The sequence below is a fragment of the Prinia subflava genome, chromosome 10 (assembly GCF_021018805.1).
Source record: "Prinia subflava isolate CZ2003 ecotype Zambia chromosome 10, Cam_Psub_1.2, whole genome shotgun sequence".
Taxonomy (NCBI): Eukaryota; Metazoa; Chordata; class Aves; order Passeriformes; family Cisticolidae; genus Prinia; species Prinia subflava.
Genome location: NC_086256.1, coordinates 8,270,998 through 8,293,703, shown reverse-complemented (window position 1 = coordinate 8,293,703; position 22,706 = coordinate 8,270,998). Strand labels below are relative to the sequence as shown.

Below are 22,706 nucleotides of genomic sequence, written 5' to 3'. Positions count from 1 at the left end.
CTGTGTGTCCATGCACAGCACATACCATGGAGTGTCAGCAGGGGCTGGAGTGGGGAGCTTCACCCCACTTGTGGAGCTGTCTGGATGCTCCCAAGAGCTCATCAGCCACTCTGTGCCAGGGGAAAGGAGCTGAGCCAGCCCCTTTTGTGGATGTTTCCCATGCAAATGATGAACTATCCTGGCAAGAAAAGCTGGAGACAGCCACCAAGTCTCCTTTTCTTCCCTAATCATCATGTTATACTTAATATAAGCTTTCTTCCTTCTCCCCACCCTCTTAGCATTTGAATTTAGGTCTGGGTCTAGCTTTTCAAGAAAACAGCTCTCCTCTCTATTGGCTGTTTAGGCTCTTCTCATCCTCCTATTCCAGCTCAGGGAAAATTGAAGGTTCACACTTTTCTTTTGCGTCTAGAAGGTCCCTCCATGTATGGTGAATATTTGGTGGTGCAGAAGAGTAAAAAAGCAACAGAGGACTGGAACAAGCAATTTGGCAGTCAGTGAAGCTGGCTGGCTTGAATTACGTGTTAAAGTTTTGCCAGTTGTCAGTGTGTTGAGCATTTTGTATCATTATAAGATTTTAGGAGTCCCAATGCAGATTTTCTATATTTTGTTGTTGGAGATTTGTGTGGTTTTTTTCTCTTGTAGAAAGAAAACTTGCCCAGCAATTTGCTGCACACATTTATGCCCTTCTTTTTTTTAGTGTACAATGGAAACAAGCATCTGAAATCATTCTTCTCTTTCTGACAGCAACATCTGTAAAACCTTAATGCTGGAAGGAGGCAGGAACCGAGAGATTTATAACCCCCTGCTGAAATATTGGAACGACCTTATTTCCCGGCAATTAGCTTTGCTCAAAACATTTTTGTTTCTTATTAGAAACAATCTACTAACATTTACATTGATGTGTTTAATAGTTGTTGGCCATCTCTGAATTCAAGCAGGCAAGGCAGGAGTGGAGGGAAGGAATATGTTTTGTGTACCATGAGGGTATTTGTGTTGCTTTGTGTGTTGTCTGTGTTGAGAGTGGTGAAAATATCCATCACGCCCTGCTCCAGGATGGGAATAGCATCGTTTGGGAAAGGGAAGAGGCCTGGGGTTGGGCCAAAGCTTCTCTGCCACTGCAGCATATCAGGACCAGCTCCAGCAATTGCTGGAGAATGGATCTTGATTCATTTGCAGCCCTGAAGAGTGGAGAGGTGAGGAGAGAAGAAGAAGAAGCAGCACCTTCATGCAAGATGGTGTAGGAATGAGTGAGGTCAAACAGTGAGGAGTTAGGTTAAGGAATGGGTGAATGAATGGATCATTCCCCTTCTTCAGTGGATGCATTCATCTTCAGCAGAGACAGCAGCTCCTGAGATCTCTCTGAGGCCATCAGCAAGAAGTAGATGTTTGGCCAGGTGGCTGAGTTTGGGTTTGTTTGGTTGTTTTTTGTTGTTTTGTTTGGTTGGTTTTGTGTTTGTTTGTTTTGGTTTGGGTCCGTGTGTTTTTTGTTTGTTTGGGGATTTTTTTGGGGTTTTTTTTTTTAGGCTGTTGAGAGCATGATGTAATGGGGTGAGACTGAGAATCAGATATTTGAGATTGAGTTGCAATGTGAGGAAAGCCTCATGTCTGAATGCAGTGATAGCCTGGGTTGGAAGTGGTGGCACATACTGTAGCAGTATTGTTTTGTAGGACCAGGGCAAAGAAATGCCTATTTTCTCCTTGGCTTTGAGATCAGGAAGATTAATATGTATCTAGATGAGGTTCTGAGTGGATCTGAAAAAGATGAATTGTTTAATTGATGAAAAGATTCAATTTTAGGGATGTTGAAACAACGTTTAACTTGAAATATTGGGGATGTTTAAGGACAGCATCTTGTCTTTGTTTGGAAATTAATGTGCCTTGAAAATGGAAAGAACATAAAAATTACAATTTAGGATATTGTTAACTGGCTGTGGGATGTCCCTCTGAGGGGCAGCATGGAAGAGAAGATTCTTGGGGAAATGCCATAGCCCTGCAGGTGATGGATGATCACCCTTGGCACTCCACAGGCTTTTGTTGTCTTTGTTTTCTGGAGGTTTCCTTCACCATGAGATTTCGTTTTAGAAGTTTGCTCCAGGATGGGCAGCAGATGGTGTCAGCTCAATTTTGCTGAAATCATAGATGATTCACTCACTTTGGCTAAAAATGAGCTTTTCCTGGCCCAGTTGCTCTTCCAGCTATGCCCCAGTTCCCCATCCCTCAGGCTATGTGGCCGTAAGTGTTTTACAAGACCTTTAGCTGGATACTCAAATGGTCTGGGTTCAAAGCGAGTCCCTTTTGGGGGTGTGGCAGTGAACTGTAGCCTGGAGCTGCAGGCATTTGGGATGGTAACCTCTCAGTCTGCCTGGGCTTTGGGAGCCCAGGCTTTGCAGGGTTGTACACGAATATTCCATCATGCAGATGATCTCTCTCCATGAATCATCCTGACTGCCAATCCTCAGCCATGGATGTGTTGACATAAGTACTTACTAGCACAACCAGAGGTGAAGAGGGTCTTTTGACAGCCTTGGGGAGCAAAGATGTGTGCCCCAAAGGGACAACCTGCCCCCTTTACCACCCTTGGTACACTGGTTGGGTTCCCAGTGGAGTTTGGGACCCTCTGCTGAGTCTGACTGGTGTGGGGATGAGGGTTGATATCTCTTTGTGGTATCACATCCAAGTCCACCTGGTTCCTTAGACTTCATGGATGGCTGGAGCCAGTGCAAGCTGGTGACTGAGACATCAAACCTCCACTGATGTGTGGAGACACCAGGGGCTGAGATGAGCCCACCTCTGCTGCTCTTTGCCACAGCCTGCTGCAGAGGGAGGGTGCTGCTGTCAGTCGTCAGCCTTTCTCGCTCCAGGCATTCCTGGCACAAGTCTCTTCAGGTCTGCCTCTGTGCACAGTCTGGGAATTCCTCCTCTGAGGAGTTTATTTATCTTTGCTTTTTCTTTCTGAGAGGCTGGACCAACCCCCTGCTCCCCATCCTCCCCTCCTGAGACACAGCCTGAAAAATTATCCTCCTCTTCAGCTGCAGAATCCCTGGCATATGCCTTGGGCCACCCTGGACAATCCCTGCCCAGCCAGCTCCCTGCAGCATCAGGAAAACTTATTTAAGCACCAGCAGGAGCAACACTATGGTTGAACACCAATGGGGAGAAGGAAGGCTGTTAGGAATCCTCTTGGTTCCCCCAGCCAGGGGTAAACTGGCCATGGATCAACTTTTGCTTTAAGCATCAGAAGGTGAAGGGCTGAAGCAAATTAAACAAGGATCCAGTGAGAGGCAAAAACTCAAGTGAGTTTTATGGTGGAGGTTGGTGCTTTTCTGAAAGGTACAAGTTGCCTTAAGAGCCTCTTCAATGTATCTTTCCTTGTGGAAACATTCCCATAATATCTACCCCACACAGACTACTTGTCCCCTTAAACAGTGCTGTGGGTAGGGGAGCACCAGGGAGGATTTTCTCCCTCATTACCAGGTCTGTATCTTCCCTTTCATTCCCCAGACTGTGAGAGTTGTTACCTGTGCTGTGTTGCTGGTACTGCAAGGGCAGTGGCAGGACCAAGCCAAGGCTGGATTGGGCTCTGGCAACTTGTTTGGTTTGGATCTTGTTCCCAGAGCTTCATCTGGTCACAAGGGATGTGCAGCTGGGAGAAAGGATGCAAACTGCTCCTTACTCTTAAACAGATGGAGGCGTTTGGGGAGATGTGTTCATCTCACACATGGCACCAAGGACCCGAACCATGCAAAACTGCTCTGCTTGCAGCTGGCCTGGGACACCTTCCATATGTTCCCCCCTGAAATGGAGGGTGCCCTGCCTTCCTCCTCGTCTGCTGGACAAAGAGGCTTTTCAGCAGTGGAAATCCCTTAATTCAACTGGGTGTTTTAACTGAAGGATGTTTCTCTGTGCTTTGGGTGTTCTTTTGTGCCAGAAATTGTCACAATGTGTGTGAAAGTCCTCTTTCCCTTTTTCTGAAGGACAGGTTTCCTTTCTGTGTACTGAGCTGCAGGCATGCTCAGTACATAGATTTATTTAGGGCCAGGTATGTGTGTGTGCATGGGGTTTTTTAGGTTTTTGTTTTGGATTTTTTGGGTTTTTTTTTTTGAAAGTACAATGTTGTGGCGGCCAACAGCTAATCCTAAATTTGGGATACCTGACATGGTAATAAGAAAACAAACCTTCCTGCACTTAAAATGAGTGACAGACCAGGTTTGGCCCCAGCAACCTTCAGAACTGGTTTGACCTTGCAACCAGATCTCCTGGGCTGACTGACAGCCCTTTACAGCCGCATTAGGGCTGAGCTGACCTTGTTTATCTGGGGATTCACCTGGGAGACAGCAGACATGTCCAGGGATATTAAGTCTCAAGCAGAAAATGTTTGCTCAGGTATTAGAGGGAGAGTTAATTTAGACTGAATAGCTCCTATGTGGCACCAGGCACTGCTCTGAGGGACGCTGTGCCCCCTGGCTGATGACAGTTGGTTTAGACTTTCTTTAGAAAGTGGAATCTTCTTTGAGTGGAGCAATGCAGAGCCATTCAACTCACTCTGAATTTCCTTTTACATTACTTATTTTTGGAGTTTTGGTAAAACAGAGCCCAGATGAAGGTGCAGGTGGATTTTCCTGCAAAGGATCTTGCACTTGGGACCACAAATGCGTTGGACCACGTGGACTCACTTTTGTTTTATAAAACATGACAAGTGGGAGCTGGCAGCTGTCCAGCTGTGGTTGGTATCCCTTTACCTGGTACCTACCAGCTCCTTCCTTCCCATGCAGGGGTTGTCCTTCCCCTGCTGCAGTGACTCAGGACAAGGCTAAGGACAGCAGTTCTTCACCTTTGCTTGTGCAGACCCAGAAGGAGAGGACTGAGCTCTGGAGCTGCCCTCCTCCTGCACCCCAAGAAGAAGAGCACCTTGTAGATGCTGCTCTGCCCTGTCTGCTCCTATCTACACATTTGGGAGCATCCTAGGAATGCTGCCTGAGGCCTGATCCATGCTGGTGTCACCTGGGGAACTAAGCCATCCCAGCACAACGATTCCATCTGCTGTGTCCTTGGTTGCAGCCTTTGATTTCCAGAAGCACACATGTACTCTGGGCAGGTGGTACAGCCATCCTGCAGCAACTGGGTGCAGGCAAGATGATTCTAGGTGCAGGGATATCTTGGGATGTAAATTTTTACAAGTTATTTCTTTGGGCTTGCAGGCAACTAACAGCCTTCAATGTGTGAGTGCATGGGTGGTCTTGGCTGTGTCCCACCCCTCAGGAGCACAGAGCATTGCTCTTCCCTGGGGTCAGGCAGGCACCTTCACTGCTGAGATTCTCCAGGCTTCCCTCTCATTTCCCCTGCTTTTTATGATGAATCACAACCAATCCTTCCTTTTTGGATAATAACCATAATAACTTTCCAAGAGGGAAGGTTTCATGTGCTGGCATCCCACACGTGGGTGTCTGGTCTCTGCTGGATGATGTTGGGCTCACACCAGAGAGTGGCTTGGGGGAAATCTGGAACTGATTTTTGGTAACAACACAGATGTCCATGGTGTGGCATCCTTTGTAGACAGAACTCTTCCCTTGGTGTTGTATGAAAGAATTTGTTTACTTATATTTTTTCCCATTTTCCCTGCTGATATTCCCTGGTATCACCCCCTGCATTTTTTCTGCTCAGGTTTCACCTCAGCCCTCCCTCTCCCCTCACACATGCTTGTTTGGGAATGTTGGGGTAATTGTTTGCTCCCTGTATGGCATATTTCCACCTTGGTATTGGATTTTTGGTCCCCAGCCAAGATAAGAAGCTAAAATGCCTGTCTAGTGTCAGAGAAGACAACCTTGTCAGGATTCTCCATTAGCAGAGAAATGGACATTTTTAGGGAAGAAGGCTTTAAAGCAGATTTCTTTGCTGTTTGTGGAGGCAAGGGATGCTTTTCTTTGACTGTCACAGTTCCGCAAAAAATTTGAGACCAGATACAACAATAAAAATCCCTCATTATAGGCTTGAATTTACTCAAATATCATGGTTGTGCTTAAGTGTAAAGTCAGCTGCTGCTCTAAGGCACAGCCAGCAGCTAGCCATGGATTCTCCTGTCTGTGCACCACACCAGAGCTGTGTCCCTTTCCTCTCTATTGTTTCTGTCTAGCCCAGGGTCTCAGGTCCCCACTGAGCCTCTCCGGAGGGCCCCAGGTAGAGAAGGGAGGGAGGCACAGTTGAAAAGCTGCCAAGGATGAGTAGGATGTGGTGGAGCATCCCACAACTGGAGAAAGAGCAAGAAGCTCACTGGGTTATGCAAGTACCCCAAATCCTGAATATTTATTTCTCTTGCTAACCCACCCTGCTTGGCCTTCCTCTGCATCAAGTTCTGGCAGGTCCCTAAAGGCAGAGAGTTCACATGAGCAGGAAAGGACCTTCGGTCAACCTGGGAAGGATGTCCATACCAGCTGGTGTTCCTGCATGTTGTTCCTGGGAACTGGTGGGGAAACATGAGCTGAAAGTGCCCTCTGGATGTGTGGATCCTCAGCACAGCACGAGCCCTGCTTGTCGGTCCCTCCTGAACCAGTCCACCCTCAGTAACAGGCCCAGCAAAGAGAGAAAGCATTGCAGCAGTTTGGCCTGGAGGGGTGGAAATGTGGCTGCTGCAGTGGGAAGCCTCCCTGTGCTGGGGTAGGCTGGGATCCTGCTGCTGAGCTATTTATTTAAGAAAAAAAATATTATCATTTCAGGCGTTGGCAGCATGGGGTGTATCAGCCATTGTATCAAAGATGTGGTTTTAATGCACTTTCCTCCGCTTAAATGCTATTTGCCTTCTCCTTCAGGCAATTGAATTTAAGAAAACTCTGGTTGCCCAGGTTTTGTTGAACAAATTGGTCCCTACACACACAATTCCCAGGAGGAGCCAGCTCTGCAGAAACTCTGGGAGCTGTCACTTCAGTGCATGGCTGGGATGGGCTGAACGGATTACCCAGCTCTGCATAGTCTGCTCTTTTATCTGTCTCAAAGCAATGGGAAGCCAGCAATAACCCCTCGGGGTTCCTCTGAGCCTGGCGCTTTCTGGAGCCCGGGGTCAGATGATTGTTATTGTAGCTAAAGGTGTTTAACCCCAATTGATTTTGACAAGCCCTATTAACGAATCCCACAATTACTTATTGGGTTTGGAGAGGAAGGTTGTCGATTCAAGGCTGGATGTTCTAAGCTGAGTGCTGCTGACAGGATGCCACAGGTACCAAAGCTGTTTCTGCAGGAATTGGTGGAAAAACTCCCTGTCACTCTTTGGGGCCAAATTCTGGCCCTTCCCCAGGGTCCAGCAGCTCTCAGGGGTATCAGAGTCAGCCCTGAAAGTCAACGAGTTGGAATGGGATGTATGAAGCTCCAAAGGACAGAGCATCCCTGGGTCAGGCTTAAATAAGCCTTGTTTGTGGCACAGCTGCCATGTCCCAGCCCTGGGGAACCGTGCAGGAGCCATGGGACTTGGTGCAAAGCATAGGAACCTGTCCAGAACAGGCTGAGGGTTGTTTCTCATCCTCTTTAAAACTGACCTGTCCCCCAGCTTGGGGAGAAGGGAGCTGAGGGTGTTTGGTACCCGTGGCTGCATGAGCAGAGGGAGCCTGCTCAGCATCTTTATCCCATGGGATTGAGTTCAGAGCCCCCAAGCCCTGCAGGCTGGAGCCGCTGCTGGGCAGGCAAAGAAAGTGCCTGGAGCCTTGTGTCTGTGAGAAATATCAAGTGATGAGTTCTCTCAGGCTCATATCCCAAAGACGCCTGAGATCGTTTGGATGTGAATGGGAGCTATGTGCCTAAGTAATCTCAGAGGATCTGGCCTTAACAGCATTGCTGAATTTTCTTTAAAAAAAAAAAAAAAAAAAAAAAAAAAAAAAAAAAAATTCAGCAACTGGGGATATAAAAGGATGATCTAAAAAAGGAAATCATTGCATTAGCCCGAGATTTTAACGAAGCACTATTGCTCTGCAGGTCAGGTGTAGGTGTTTATAGGCAGCAGCCTGCTCGTCACCCATCCCCGGGCAGAGGAACGTGGCAAAGGCAGTTTAGCCCTGAAATTTCGGGCAGCAGAGCAAGCAACCTCTTGGAAGCCCCGCAGGTTTCACATTCGCTTTTTCCCCTCGGTTGCTTGGGGAGAGGAGTCACCCTCGCGGGGAAAGCAGAGCCAGCATCGCCTGCCCGGCCGTGGCTGCAGCGGGCGCCTGCAGCTGCCGTGAGACCGCGCCGAGTTCTCGGGGGCTTTTGTAACAAACACCTTGTAAAACGCAAATGTTTGAATGGCGACGTTCACGGCTAATGTGCCAGGTCGAGGAATAACTGCTTATGTTTTTTTTGCTGGCTGTTTGAAACTTAAAGGGGGAGCTTAAGGATTTTCCAGAGACAAAAGCATTGAATACATTACTTACATACTCATCCTGCAGTTAGTGGACAGGATTGTGAGCCATTTATTTAACAAACAGACCCTAGTTAATCAGCAGTCTATTTATTGTTTCTTCTCAATTTGGCAGTAATTTATAACCACGTCTTGTTTTTCATTATGGACACAATTGCACTAAGTGTGCTTGCTCCCCATGTACCCTCTCTGAATTTTATTTTCCCTTTGAAAATTGCTCATATTCTTAAATAAAGGATCATATTTAAATGGAAAATATTTATTTCAGATGACTGCTTTCAAAAGAACCAGTTTCTTGCCCTGTTTTGGATTATTAAATAATTTTCCTTGTTTTATTGCAGGCTTTTTTAGCTCAGCCTTCGGAAACCTGGGCAACAGAGAAGGTGGCTGTAGGTGCTGGAAAGCACTTGGGGTCAACTTTGGTCATTGATGTCCTGTTTAACTGGGTCAAGTCACTGAATGCCTAAAGGTAAGGAGGATTTTTATGCTGATTTGGGGGCTATTATTAGTTACCTCGCAATGAATCTCTGGTCTCTCTGCCTACTTGTGGGGTGTGAAGAAAGTCTGAAGTTGTTGTGCTTCTCCCAGCCTGCTCTGGACTCTGATGGGATCCAGGCGTGACTGAAGGGACTCCAGACTGGAGTTTGACTTCTACCACAGGAGATCCCATGCCCCAGCCTGCTTGGTTGGCATTGTGGTTTTCACCTGGAAACCCTGAACCACCGAGGTGCTTTTATCCCTTCTCAGGCACACAAGTCATTCCTCCTTCTCCAGGTGCTGGTCTGACCTCAGGACTCTTGATTTCCAGTCGTGTGAGGAGAATGGGGCTCTTTGCCTGCTCCCACTGCCAGGCAAAGAGGGAGAGAGAGCTGTGGCAGCAGCATGGCCAGGGAGCCGATCCTGGGGACTCAGTGCCAACGTGAATCAGGCCATGGTGACCTCCAAAGCCTTGTCCTAAGCATTGTCTCTTCTCCCACCAACTGCAATATTCAGGGGAATGCTGATACCAGTGAGAACTCCTGGTGATGGCTGGGACAGAAACAAATTACTTTCCCACTAGGAAAAGGTCATCTGTGAAATTTCATGGACAGTTCGCCCTACTTGTTAAACACCCCCTTCACTTGGTTCTTTTTCTTTTTTAAAAATTTTATTATTATCATTTTTTATGTGTGTAATTGCATGTCAGACCAAGTGCACTCAGAATGTGAGCAGGGTCTGATACAAGGAGGGTGAAATGAGATAATCCATGTTTTCATCATCCATAGGCCTCTCTTTTCACGGGCCGTGGGCCGTACTTTATTAGGCTGAGCAGCTCTGGGCCTGCAAGAAAGAGGAGCCCTTTCTCATCCCGATGAGAATAGTGCAGTGAATGGATTCCAAGTGTTTACTCAGCATTTGTCTCGTGGTTTATCAAAGGAATGAGGAGGAGGTGCCGACAGACCTTTTGTCCTGCTGATGTGTTATGACAATGTTCCATGAATATGCAGAATGGCAGAAGGGATTAGAGCCAGTACAATTCCCCTCCGGCGCTCTTTTTTTCTTTTTCTGCCCTTTTTTTTTTTTTCCTGGGATGTTCAGGGGTTTAAGAGTGACCTGCTCACAGTCAGGGCACTAAACATCAGATTTTCCTGCAGATAGGGGTGTAAAAATCCCACACTTGTCCAAAGCTGTTAGCATCTGACTTGAAGGTTGGGCTGCCTTAGTCACTCGCTGCTCTTTATGAAATTTTGGCTGGCAGGAACTGCCTGGCTGAAAGCTTTGTGTTTTGGGAGACATGGAGATATTGGGGCATAATTAAAACTTGAGTCAATCAGTGACACGTGAAGCCCAGGGCTGGTGGGGATGTGGCCGCTGCTCTCTGCTCTGCTGCTGTTGGAGGCTGGCAGTGGTACCTTGCTGTGTTTTCCTGTTGCTTCTCAGAGTCCTGGCTCAGGAGTTTGGGTGTGATTCAATGAACAGTGCTGACATCAGGCATCTTCATGTGCTGTTTTAGATGGGCAGGTTAATGAGATAACCCTTGTACACCCCTGTGAGGGGATGATTATCTCTGTTTTCAGGATGGGGTACAGTGGGATGGTGGGAGCAGACACTTCCCACAGGTGTGAATCCAGCCTTTGGTGTTATTGACTCCTCATCTTGGGGTTACTGCTGAGCTATGGTCAGAAGGTGTCTGCTGGTAGAGTGGTTTTTAGGGGCAATTATGCAAAGGTGTCCCATAGGAGAAATACTCTCCATTGATTTCCTACATCCTAAGAATCTTTTCTGCCCTGCTTCCTAAGTAGCCTGGCAGGGAGTTCCCCACATACACAAGGGGAATGATGATTTTGCATCCTGTCCTGGGAGGAAGGCTGTTGGCCATGCTCAGCACTGTTCTGATTCTTCTCTTGTTGAAGCCAACAGACCAAAGCACAGCCGAGAGCTGTTAAATCCACCTGGAATCTCCCCTGGCCCAACTAGAAGGTTGGAACTAGCCTGTTCCACCCTTGCCACATACATGTAAACTGGTTGTTCTGGCCCTTCTCTGGTACCCTTCTGTTCCTGCCTTTCTGTTTGGGATTTTGGTTGCTCTGTGGAGTATCTGGAAGACGTTTGGTCTGAATCAGAAGAGAGGTGGGATGCAGTCTGCTCTCTCCCATTGAGCCCATGGGAATCACCCTGCCTGTGATGACCACATCTGCTGTGGGGATATGCAGTGAAGGCCGTTGAGGAGAAATTGCTGCCATCTCCTCCTGTGCAGGGGTATTTGAGCAGTGATGCTCTGAAGGTTGTCAAGGACAGGCTGCTCTGTTCCTGTCCTCTTGGAATATGTGATGTGCAGGGCTGAGGTCTGGATCCTGCACAGAACATCCCATGGCAGGCTTAACCTGTGGCTGCTGTTGCCACTGTTTTTTTCCCTGGAAGGGATAGGAATGGGGGAGTTTCTTCACAAGCATCAGCCTGAACAAGGCCTGTGAGACCCTCTGGGGCATCGAGTTTCTGTTTGCAGAATGAGGCATTTGCTGAGCAGGGGGCTGGCAGGTTTGTAATTTGAGTGTGTGTTGGGGAAAAAGGGAAGAGGCAGAGCCTCCTTGCAAGTCCTGGCACCAGCTGTGCAGAGGTACCTCCTGCTGCTGTGGCATGTTTGTTCTCCTTGCTGCAGCCCCTCTCCACCCACCTGGGAACACAAGCAATAATTAGATTAATGGATTTTGATGCAGTGACCCCAAGCCCAGCTCTTGGCTGGTGGCCCCATGACAGCCTTGGCAATGGCTCCTGGTGGAGGGTGTGTGCTTGAATTTGCTCCCTGGGGAGGTTCTTGACTGATCTGTGAGGAAAAAGTGATTTTCTGTCTCCAGAGGCAAGGACCACTGTCCAGCCAGCGCTGACATCCCCCCTGTGGGGCCTGCCTAGCACTGGGATGTGTCCAAGATGCAGCTGATATGGGGGACCCGAGGCACCTCAGCCTTGGCTCTTAGGCCAAATTCTGGATTAAAAGGAAAAAGGTCATTTTACCCCATCTGCCAGCTCTTGCCACACTCAGGCGATCTTCCTTTGACCTCTGGGGCTGTGCACAAAAGACCAGAGTTTTCAGGTTATCCTTTGCAATCTGCACTCCTCAACTGTGCAAGGAGTAAAGAAACCAAAACAACTAAATGGGAACAAATCCTTCCCAGTCTGAGGAATCTGTGATGAAAACACAAGAGTTGGCAGCCCTGGGAAGAAGGCCAGCCTTGGTCTTGTGGGACATTTACAGCACAGACACTGCACTGTTGAAGCAGCCTTCAGTTCTCTGCTCATATTTTATCCTCTGGGATTATGTTGATGGCTGAAGGCTGCATCTGAGGGCCTTTTCCTTAGGGGTGGACTAAGCAGTGGAAGAACAAACCCATGGCAGACTCTGGGTTTTGTGGGGCTACAAGGCAAAGCCATTAGGGCCTGTTTGCAGTCACTGGATTTCTAATTTTTACAAACCTCTCTCAGACTCTTTATGCTGGGAAAATGATGACCAGATCCTATTGTTTTTCTCATTTGATTTGGCCCAGGTTTCCTCTGTCTCCCTCTGTTTCCCTCCCTGTGAGGTGGGGGACAACCTGCCACTTTTTAATCTTTTAGGTCTACAAGGATTTGCCATGCCTGCTGAGAAAAACACAAGGCAAGAAAACCTGTGCAAAGTTTGTACACTTCAAGTTTGGTGTAAAGAAAATAGATAATATTCAGTCCTCTGATCATTTTCCAAAGAAGGGTGTGTAGTGCAGCAAACTGACTGAGAAAGGGAAGGGAAGCAGGTGATGCTAAATTTTGTTGTTTTGACTTGTTCTGTGCCTGCATAAATCTGTATCTGCCCTGTTATGTCCTGGAGACCTCCAGTTGTTGTTTTCTCATTGATAATTTCATGTTATTTTGAAGAGAATTTCTTCCCATAGCACTAAGGGATGGCTCCTCCCTCCCAGCCTGGGCCCTACCACAAAGCTCTGCTCAGGTGTTTAATTCAACATTTATTCTGCAAGGAAAAAGCATATTATTGGTCATCCCTGGGAGAGAAATCCCTCCCTTCCCCTGACATCCCAGATCTCAGTCACACATCACAGATGGTTTCCCCAACACTGACACTTCTCCTTAAGCTCCATCAAATGGAGCAGACAGAGAAAAAGGTGAGATTAAATGCTGAAGTTCTTGCTGCAGTGGAAAAATAGAGATCTGCTCCTTTACCACAGATTTTCATTCAGAAAACTTGACCATAGCCTGTTATTCACCAATTCCTATTCAAAAGCTAAATTATGAAGATTAATCCACCAGCTCCATCCATGAGAATAGTGCAATGAATGGATTCCAAGTGAATGGATTCCAGAATCATGAAAATCTTTTTCACGCAAACAAAAACTAAATGTGTGCAATATATAACACTGTATATGGGGAGAAAGCTTCCAGAGATACCAGTCAGATGCATCTGCAAAATAGATGTAAGATTTTTAGTTCCATCAGGGAATATTTGGGTGCTGGTTGTGATGATGTCTCTGCCTCGCTGCTTTGCTTCAGGTATGTCAGTCCTTCATGCTCTACTCACATTAAGAAATGGGCAGAATCATTTCTGACCTTTCCCCAAGGGCATGCTGTACTGGACCTCTTTTAAAGAACGGTTCTTGTTTCTCATATCATGAGGTCTCCAGTCCTTGCTCAAGGGCCCCTCTTGAGGCTGAGATGATGTGAAGGCAGAGCTGTGCTTCCTACTCTGCTAATAAGCGAGGTCAGTGTCTGTTTTTGCACCTATCCTCCTGGGTAACCAGGATCCAAGCCAGGTTTCAAGACCAAATCCATCTCCCTCATTGGTTATACTCAGGGTGGCACTACCAGATGGAGTTGGCCTCGTTGCTGACCTTCTGCATGGACCCTGAGACCACCAGCTGGATGCTGCTGCCTCCCTGCATCAAATACTGCCTGTGAGACAGAGATCCCCATCTCAGCTGGAGGACTCCAGTGTCCACAGCATTTCAGCAGTGGCAGATGGAAATGAATTAACTAAACTTCTGTGGACCCCCAAATTAAAGAAATGCCTGTATTGATTCTCCCAGCCCCAAGCAGCAGCGGGCAGGGATGGTTTTGGCTGCAATGAATGTGAGGCAAATGCCATGATTCATATTTGTCCAGTCTGATTTGAGTCTGAATCATCTCTCTCCCCCTTCTCACTAGGAAATGATATGATGAACACCAGTCTGTCATGGCTGGAGACTTTTTTCCTGTACCATATGCACTTTGAAGTCATTGCACAGAATCTTAGATTTTGGTCATTTGTGGGGTGGTCTTAAAGGCAGATAAGGTTGTCTCAACCTCAGCCAGCTTCTCCACCAACACAGACAGGGTGAGCTCTTTCCATTTGGGACTGAAGGGCTGGGCAGTGGCCAGATGTGAGGATCTCTGCTCTTCTTTCCCCCCAGATCACCATTTATGGCTTCACCTCTGTGTCCCTCTCCATCCCCACCACCTCATGAGATCCTGTTTCCTACACAGCCTCCAATTCATCCTGTCCTGCCAGCTTATGGGGTACCCTGTCCCTCCTGAGGTTAGTGTTCTCCCTGCACTACCAGCAGGGGCTTCCCAGAGGTGCCTGGCTGGGCTGGGGGGATTAGGGAGTCTTTGTTTCAAAAGCATTTTAAGTGGTTAGAAGAGAAACAGCCTGCAGGTCGGGCTGCAGGCAGATCAGGCTAAAGGCACAGGACAGAAGGGAAATTTTTCATGACAGAGGTGTGCTCCTGGCCTGAGGGGAGGGAAGAGGCTATTGTGGTTGGAGTCAATGAAATCACTGCTGGCAGGAGCATTAAACAGAGCAGAAAGAGAGTGGATAGTGAACCAGCAAAGTGGGATTTTAACCATCTGCCCAGGCTTGCAGCTAATTTGTCTGGCAGTTATAAGGGAGTGAATATCAAGAACATCCTTGAGTAAATCAACAAGGAAAAGGGAAAGTTTTACACTCAAGTCCCTGCCTGGGAGCTCTCTGTGCAGCATCTGGGGCAGTTGGGCACCACTTCCTTGATTTCATTGACAAACCCAAGCCTCAGCAGGTTTGGGGAGCTGGCTGGGGACAGGGTTTGGGAAGGAGAAAAACCTTTCATCTGGCAGCTAGGAAGCACTGGGAAGAGGCAGAACTTCCCAGTGTGGGATAAGTTTAGGATAATGTATGGAATCAGGGGGAGGAAAGTAGTGTGGAAATGCACAAAACACTCCTGCTGCAGTGCCCTTGTCCAGGCTAAGTTTTCCTTTGGGTTTCTGTTCATTCTTGTGATCCTGAGATGGGTTTGTGCCCTGTTTGAAGCTGAAGGTAGGTGGAACAGGTTCACCAAGAGTGTTTTTTTTAACAAGTGCTGTAGTTCTATCACAATTATGAAGCCCCTTTGGGTTTCTATAGTATTTAATATCGCTTCATAAAGCCAAATAATTAAATATTATTTACTAAGTCCATGCATGACCCACACTTTGCTCTTCTCAGTGTCTTGAGGCCACCAGGCAGGACAGCTGAGAAACCAGGGAGAAGGACCAGCTCAGCCTGGCCCTTGTGCATGGTCTTCTCTTAGGCTTGGGTTCTGGCTGTGAGTTTTGGCTCTGGGGCAGAAATTTAAGGACTATTTTGTTCCAAAAAGAGGGAAAATGAAACATTTATTCACCCCAAATACTGAGGTTTGTCTTGAGCAAAAAAAGCAACAAAGTTTATAGAAGTGAAGTCTCCAAAACTACATACCAAAATTTGTCCCCCATGGGTTTTAACAGCTGAGTTCCCTTGTAATCTTTTCTGTTTTCTCTCAAAATTAAACAAAATATGCTTCTGTTAGGAATATTATTTTTGATAAACAGACAACAGAAAAAGGATTTCTTTTGCTCCCATCTCCTTCTTTCTATAACAATAAAAGTAAACTTAAAAAATATTACATCAAAGTGAACTTGGGAAAGAAAATCTGGACTGGTTGTAGTGGGGAAAAAAACCCTAATTTGCCCACAAAGCTGAAGAATAGTTCAAAAGTTTCTTTCTCTAGATTTTTCCCCTGCTGTTCCACAGTTTTTGTACATGCTTTTACCAATATATTTTTGGGAAGAAATGATTTTGTCTGGACCCTACAGCGTAGCTGCCCACAAATACATAAGCCACTCAAAGAGTTAGTTCTCAGGAAGAATTTATTTGCTTTGGTTATCAGTTTCCTGCATCTTGAAGAAATGGAATAGCTCAGGAAGGGTGTTTAATTGTGACTCCTTTGATGGCAGCTGCTGCCTGGTGTCCTGGGCTGTTTTCTGCGTGGTGCTGGTCCTGAGCAGTGTGGTGGCCCCACTCCTGCACGTGTGCTGTGGTCACAAGGCACAGAGTGGACCCTCCAGGTCTGCTGTTTGCTCCCCTTGCTCTTCTCCATCAGATGTTCCTCCTCTGAGAGTGGCACCCCAGGAGGGGAGGATTTCTCACACTCTCCCAAGCTGTCATCACCTCATGGAAATGTGCTGAGCTCTTATGTGGATCTCCTTGGTGCTGCCAAGAAATAGGACAAGAGGCAATGAGTAGAAAATGATGCACAGGGAATTCCACCTGAACACGAGGAAGAACTTCTTTACTGTGTGAGTGACTGGGCACCAGAACAGGTTGCCCTGAGAGAGTGTGGAGTCTCCCTCACTGGAGATATTCAGGAACTGTCTGGATGTAATTGTAATTGTGCTCTGGGATGATTCTGCTTGGGCAGGGAGGTAGGACCAGATGACCACTGTGGTCCCTTCCAGCCTGACCCATTCCATGTTTCTGTGGGCAGTGTGATTCACCTTCTGGCAGCAAAGCCTTCCCACTGCACAGAGTACCTGTGGCTGGGGCTCAGGAGTCTTCTGAGGGTCTCCACCTGGGAGTTCAGAGCATGGATGGATTCAGACATGGATACACAGAGGGTGGGAATGGGCTCGAGTGTTGTGTCAGGGCAGTGCTGCTCTTACAGCCAAGGAAGTTCCTGAACATTTGGTTGTTGTTAAGTGATGGGGTAACCCAGGGCCATCCCAAGAGCACCATCAACAGGTTTTGTCATTAAAGCATCCCCCAGAGGCCACTGCTGGCTCTCAGGCTGGAGGGTGCCTTGGATTCTTCACTGTGGAATTTCTAGGGAGAGAAAGCAGAGAAGTCCTTGCTATCAGGGCTCCCACTGCCCTCTTTTCCCTCATTCCAGGGGGACTGAGGAACAGAGGACTGCTTCACAGGTGATCAGAGGGCTCTGGAAATAGGGATGATCCAAATTCAACTGTGCCCAGTGCAGCCATCCAGGCAACTGTTTTACACAGGACAGGAAAAAGCCACTGGTCTCTCAGCATGGCTACATTAAAGATCATGAACCTTCCACTGAGGTACTCCCACACTGCATGTGATTTAGCAGAAGATAGTTTTGTTTTGGGGGAAGAAAACATACATTTTTCTAACCCATGTGATTCCCAAGTGTAGCTGGGACATGTGGCCTGGGTACCACAGATGCAATGCCTGCCTGGGTGCATGGGGGGCTTAAAACAGAAGCTGGCTCAGGGTACAGCCCCACTCCTCTGCAGTGAAGCAAGTTCACCTGTGCTGTAAAGTGTGTACAACATTTCTAGGGGAGGCTGAGGCTCCAGTGCAAAACAGTTCAGGAGCTGGAGGTTGAAATCTCTCTATGTACTCAGGATGAGCTGATGCAGAAGGCAGTGGATGCTGGAAAACTTACCCTTGCTTAGTAAATGTGATTTATTCCCTTCTCATCACCTCATTTTAATGAGACTTCTGGATCACATTTGTTTGGTAGCCACCTTTATTATTGTCTTCCACTTTTTAATAATAGATCTGGGCCAAAGAGCACCCTGAGTGAGAAAGCATATGTGGGAATCAGAGTCTGTGTGTTCTGGCCTTCCTTATTCCATGGTAAAACACAACTTCCTGTCTGTGTGCTCCTGCCCACCTCTGTCCTGCTGTTTTATCCCTCTGTCAAAGCTATTTTGACATCTGGGTCTCAACACACTGAAGCTGAGAGCAGTTTGAATGGTCCCATCAGCTTTAAAGTAACTACTCACCAGCTAGGGTCTGAGCCAGGAGGGGCCAGGGCTTCTCCCTCTGTGTGTAGAATGACATGAGATCAGGGCCTGGGACTATAAACACTTAAAACAGTTGGGTCTTCATAGCCCATTGTCCAGATGAGAGGTTTCTTCCTTTGCTAGATCTGATCTCAGGCCAGGCAGCTCCAGATCCAGCCATACTGGGGGGGTTTCTTTTTTAACTAATTTTTTGCTGTTAAGAATAAATTAAAAAAAACAAACAACAAACAAAACAAACAACACCCCCCCAAACAACAACAAAAAACCCAAACAAGTGGAAGAAAGTGAGTGATAAATAAAGGCTGTTTGATATGATTGAGAAAAGCTGTTCCTCTTTTGCACTCCATAACCCTTTCCCCTCCTAAACCTACTCTTGCCAGATTAGAATACATTGAAGTCCTTGCACCAACATGAAAATCCCACCAGTCAATGTTTGCAATGCTGAAGGTTTCCATCTCCCCCAGGTGGGCAACTTTCTTTGTGTAGTCTGGAGTGATCTTTAGTGACTCCCTTGTTGGGTATCTGTCCTGTTGACCTCTCCAGTGAGTGGAAAGTCAGATCCTGTGGCTGAAATTAGTCACATCCATTCAGATACTTGCTTGATTTAAATGTGCGTGTCAGGAGAAATACAAACTTTCCGTTCTTTTTCCCTTGGCTCTCACAAGGTGAATGAATGGTCCCAGCTGTGCCTTTCATTTGCTTTCCTCTCTGAAGACCTGTGTCTAGAGAAAGGCACCTTTCTCCAAGGCTGTTTTACCCTTTTCCACCCTCTCTGTCCTCCAGCCAGCACCAACATTCCTGTTATCCTCATTTGGCAGAATGGAAACTGAGGCAGTTATCTGCCTGAAACAGCACTGGTCCATGTCAGATCAGGACTGGACCCCCAAGTCCTGGAGAGAGGAAGAAGAGCCACAAATATCTGCAGGGAAAATGAAGCATGAACAAAACCACATGCAGGCACAAGAAGGGGAATGAGCAATGGTGCCATTATTCCACCAGCAAATGCTTAAAGGAAAGAGATGAAGCCTCTTGTCTAAAAGGTTGGGTGGCTTTTTAGTTCAAAAAGGAAGGTAGGAGGATGATAGGACCTGGTCAAGCTCACCTAATTGCCTCTGTGGAAAAAGCCTTTCATTCTGCTCTGCCCTTGGAAATACTTTCACACAAGCTGCAAAGTTGAAGACCTCAAGTTTTACTCCAGCTGGACTTACAAAGGGATCTGCCACTGCACTCATGGTACTTTTCCATCTGTGTCCCCAGGACATGGACACATAGCTACACCTAAAGCTGTGAGCTGGTTATAAAAGCTCCCCCCAGCTTGTCCAGCCCACCCTTAAGCAGTGTCTTCCTTCTCTGCTTTGGCCAGGGGCTCCTTGGGCAGGCATTTGGCTGAGGTGGCTCTCAGGAGCAATGTGTGAGCACAGTGTGGAAGCTCAGTTTTTCTGGTGCTGTTCAAGCAGCCAGCAGCCCTCAGCCCTGGCAGCGGCATATGATGAGGATGAGAGGCTGCAGTTCTGCCCAGCCAACCCGCTCTGGAGAACTGAACAGATTGTCCTGAAACCCAGTAGGGAATTCTGAGATTGGTGTCTTCCTCCAGCTTCATACTCTCTGATAAAGACACCCTTATTTTCTCTGTCCATCTCCAAAGTGCCATCCCTGTTCCATATCCTTTGCCCGCGCTCTGGGCAGCCCTGAGCTCTGCGGACCATTTCAATTTCTCCTGGGAAAAAGAAAAAAACCCTTTTCCCAGGATTTCCTTACCTAGGAGGTCTCACCATGCCGCAAAGTAACTAAACCGACGGACTTGGTTTTGGAGAGCCGCTGGCTCTTGCCGGAGCTCTGTTGAGGCCACCTCTGAGCGCTCTTCACAGGAGAAAAAGACAACGAAATCCAAGCGCAGGAGGGGTCGCAGAGGGAGGTTACCTGCTCTCCTGCTGGGGGCTGGCAGCGGCACCAAACTCGCCCCGGGCTGGCCGTCGGGACTCGTTTTGTTTGGTTTTTCTCCAGGGAGGAAGCACCGGTTCCGAGCGAAGCGAAGAAGGGCCGGGAGGATCTGCGGCCGCAGCGCTGGCCCCGGGACCCCCGGGGGAGGGACCACTCGGGGGCATGGCTATGGAAGGAACCCCAGGAGAGGCTGCGGGATTTAGTCGTGGGAGTCGGGACCCTCCCCGGGGGCCTCCTCCTCCCGCCGGGGGAGAGGGGCCGGGCGGGCCGGCACCGCACGCCCCTCCGGGGGGGCGACCGCCCTATATATTGCCAAGCGCCTCGGGACCGACCTCCCCATCGCAGGGAGCTGCTGCCGAGCCTGCCCCCCTCCCCTTCCCCTCCCTCTCCCCTTCCCCTCCCCTCGGGGGGCTCTTTCTCCCGCCGCTCCCCCCCTAACCTCCTCCAGGAGGAGGAGGAGGAGGAAGGCGAGGGCCGTATATGAACGCGGCCGGCTTCCCCTGCCTGCGAGGCATGTGCACGCTGCCGGCGCCCAGCCCCGCGGCCAGCCCCGGCTCCCCCGGGCCGCCGCGGGGCTCTCCGCAGGCGCCGCCGGTGAAGCCGGAGCCGCGGGGCGCCGGGAGCAGCCCGGCCCCGCCGCCGCCGCCCGAGGAGCCGCCGCCCGCCGCCGGGGGCCGCCGGAGGAAGCGGCCGGTGCAGCGGGGCAAGCCCCCGTACTCCTACATCGCCCTCATAGCCATGGCCATCGCCAACGCCGCCGAGAGGAAGCTCACCTTGGGGGGCATCTACAAGTTCATCACCGAGCGCTTCCCCTTCTACCGGGAGAACCCAAAGAAGTGGCAGAACAGCATCCGCCACAACCTGACCCTCAACGACTGCTTCGTCAAGATCCCCCGGGAGCCCGGGCATCCCGGCAAGGGCAACTACTGGACGCTGGATCCGGCCGCAGAGGACATGTTCGACAACGGGAGCTTCCTGCGCCGGAGGAAGCGCTTCAAGCGCACCGACATCACCACCTACCCCGGCTACATGCAGAACTCCAGCGCCTTCACGCCCCCGCCCGCCGGCCGCCCCGCGGCACCCGCAGCGCCCTACCCCAATGCCCTGTGCTCGCCCGGCTACGGCCCGCAGCTCTCCAGCACCGTCTTCCACCCGTACGCAGCCGGGGCGGCACCGCCGGCGCAGCACCCCAGGATGTTCAGCATCGACAGCCTCATCAGCGGGCAGCAGGCCCTGCAGCCCTCACCGCCCTCCGAGCTGGGCCACCCATCGCTGGGCTTGCCCGGAGCCGAGCTGGCTCCTGCCTGCTCTGCGGGCAGCTCCGAGCCCCCCTGCTTCCAGGCACAGCCCGTCAGCCCCGGCCTGCTGGGCCGCGCCGGCCCCAACTCCCTGGCGTACCCCTACGCCGCCTCGCCCCCGCACCTGCCCGTGGCCCAGGGCAGCTACTCGCCCAGCAGCCCGCAGCTCTACGGGGCTCCCAACAGACTGGCCCTGCCGGCCATGCGGGCCCCGGCCTGTGCCGAGCACGGCGAGCAGCTCCTGGGGCTCTCCGCCTCGCCCCTCGGCCAGTTCGGCTCCGGGAACACCTACATGAGGCAGCCCAACTTCCCCGCCGGCCTGGAGCGGTACATGTGATGGGGCTCGGCTGGACATCCCCGGGCTCCCGCGGGAGCCCCTGGACAAGCGGACTTCTCCCTCCGGTGGGGTCAGCCGGGGTGAAGCCAGGGGTCCCCGGCTGTGTGCAGACACGTGTGGGAGGGCTCAGTTCCTCTCTCTCTCAGCTTGTTCTGAAGCCGAGGCAAGGTGATCGATCTGTTTATCTGCTCCGTTCCTTCCCGGAAAAGGCGTTCTCTGGCTGCATCTGCCGGGCAGGGCTTCCCACGCGTGCCCTTGTGCCCAGCCTGGCCCCGGGGGTGCCACCTGCAGCAGGGCACCCAGGGCCAGCAGGAGCACACTCAGGAGCCGGGTGCATGGTGTAGCATGCAAGAACTCACTCTCAAATGAGCTTTCTGCTCTCTTCCCTGAGTGCCTCCCGTGTAACTGGAATGAAAGTTATCCAAAAACCCCCCAAACCACTAAACAAGTTCACTGGATTTTAAATGAATATTTAAGATGTTTATCATTTCCTTTCCCTGTAGGAAAAGAAACCCCGAATTGACTACTTCATTTTACTATTTTTAAAAATTACTTTTATTGTTAGAAAGGACTTTTTTTAAATAAAGCTTTTTCCTCCAACATGACCAATGCTGCTGTTCCTCTGGCTCTGGATGGATCTTGGCAAGAGGAAATTATAGTCTTGTAACTGATGGGAGATGGATTTGTGCTGCTGTTGTGACACTGCCACATCTTACATTTTTAATGATGCTTCTTAAAGCTCCCTATTTTATTATGATTTGCTTAAAACCAAATGGTAATTCCTACAAGGGTTGCCCATGCAGCTCTTACAGGACTTGATAGTTTCCATTTACATAAAGAGAATGTGACTTCCCTCCAAGGAATCCCTTGCAGGTGAAATTCTGATTTAGCCCGTCAAATTAGGAGATCACAGTTTTTCTTCCTAGCAACAAAATCAATTAAAATTCTAACATGTTCACTGGCTGGGCTGCTGCTATTTATTTGCAGGACTCCCAGCCAGACTACCTGACCAGGTTTGAAGGGAGAATTCCCCATCCCCAGATTCAGATTTTTTAAAATTTAAACATCCTTTGGGTAAAAGTGCCAAGCTAAGATTTCTCTCCTTTTTTTCAATAGTGTCTTCTGAAGCAGAGCAGTTTTCTGTAGTACCTATTGCTTTTTCCTCTCCAAGGACTTGGAAGTCATCTGACTTTGGTATAAAACAGCA

At 49.1% G+C, this 22,706-nt stretch overlaps 1 protein-coding gene across 1 annotated transcript; it reads left to right on the top strand.

Moving 5' to 3' along the window:
* Positions 1–20,344: 20,344 nt before the first annotated feature.
* On the top strand, positions 20,345–21,499 carry FOXE3 (forkhead box E3). Its single transcript, XM_063407237.1, has one exon. It carries the CDS (start codon positions 20,345–20,347, stop codon positions 21,497–21,499), a length of 1,155 nt encoding a protein of 384 aa, XP_063263307.1.
* The last annotated feature ends 1,207 nt before the right edge of the window (positions 21,500–22,706 follow it).

Coding starts and splice junctions, on each gene's coding strand:
- FOXE3 (XM_063407237.1), top strand. CDS start 20,345: ATGAACGCGGCCGGCTTCCCCTGCCTGCGAGGCATGTGCACGCTGCCG.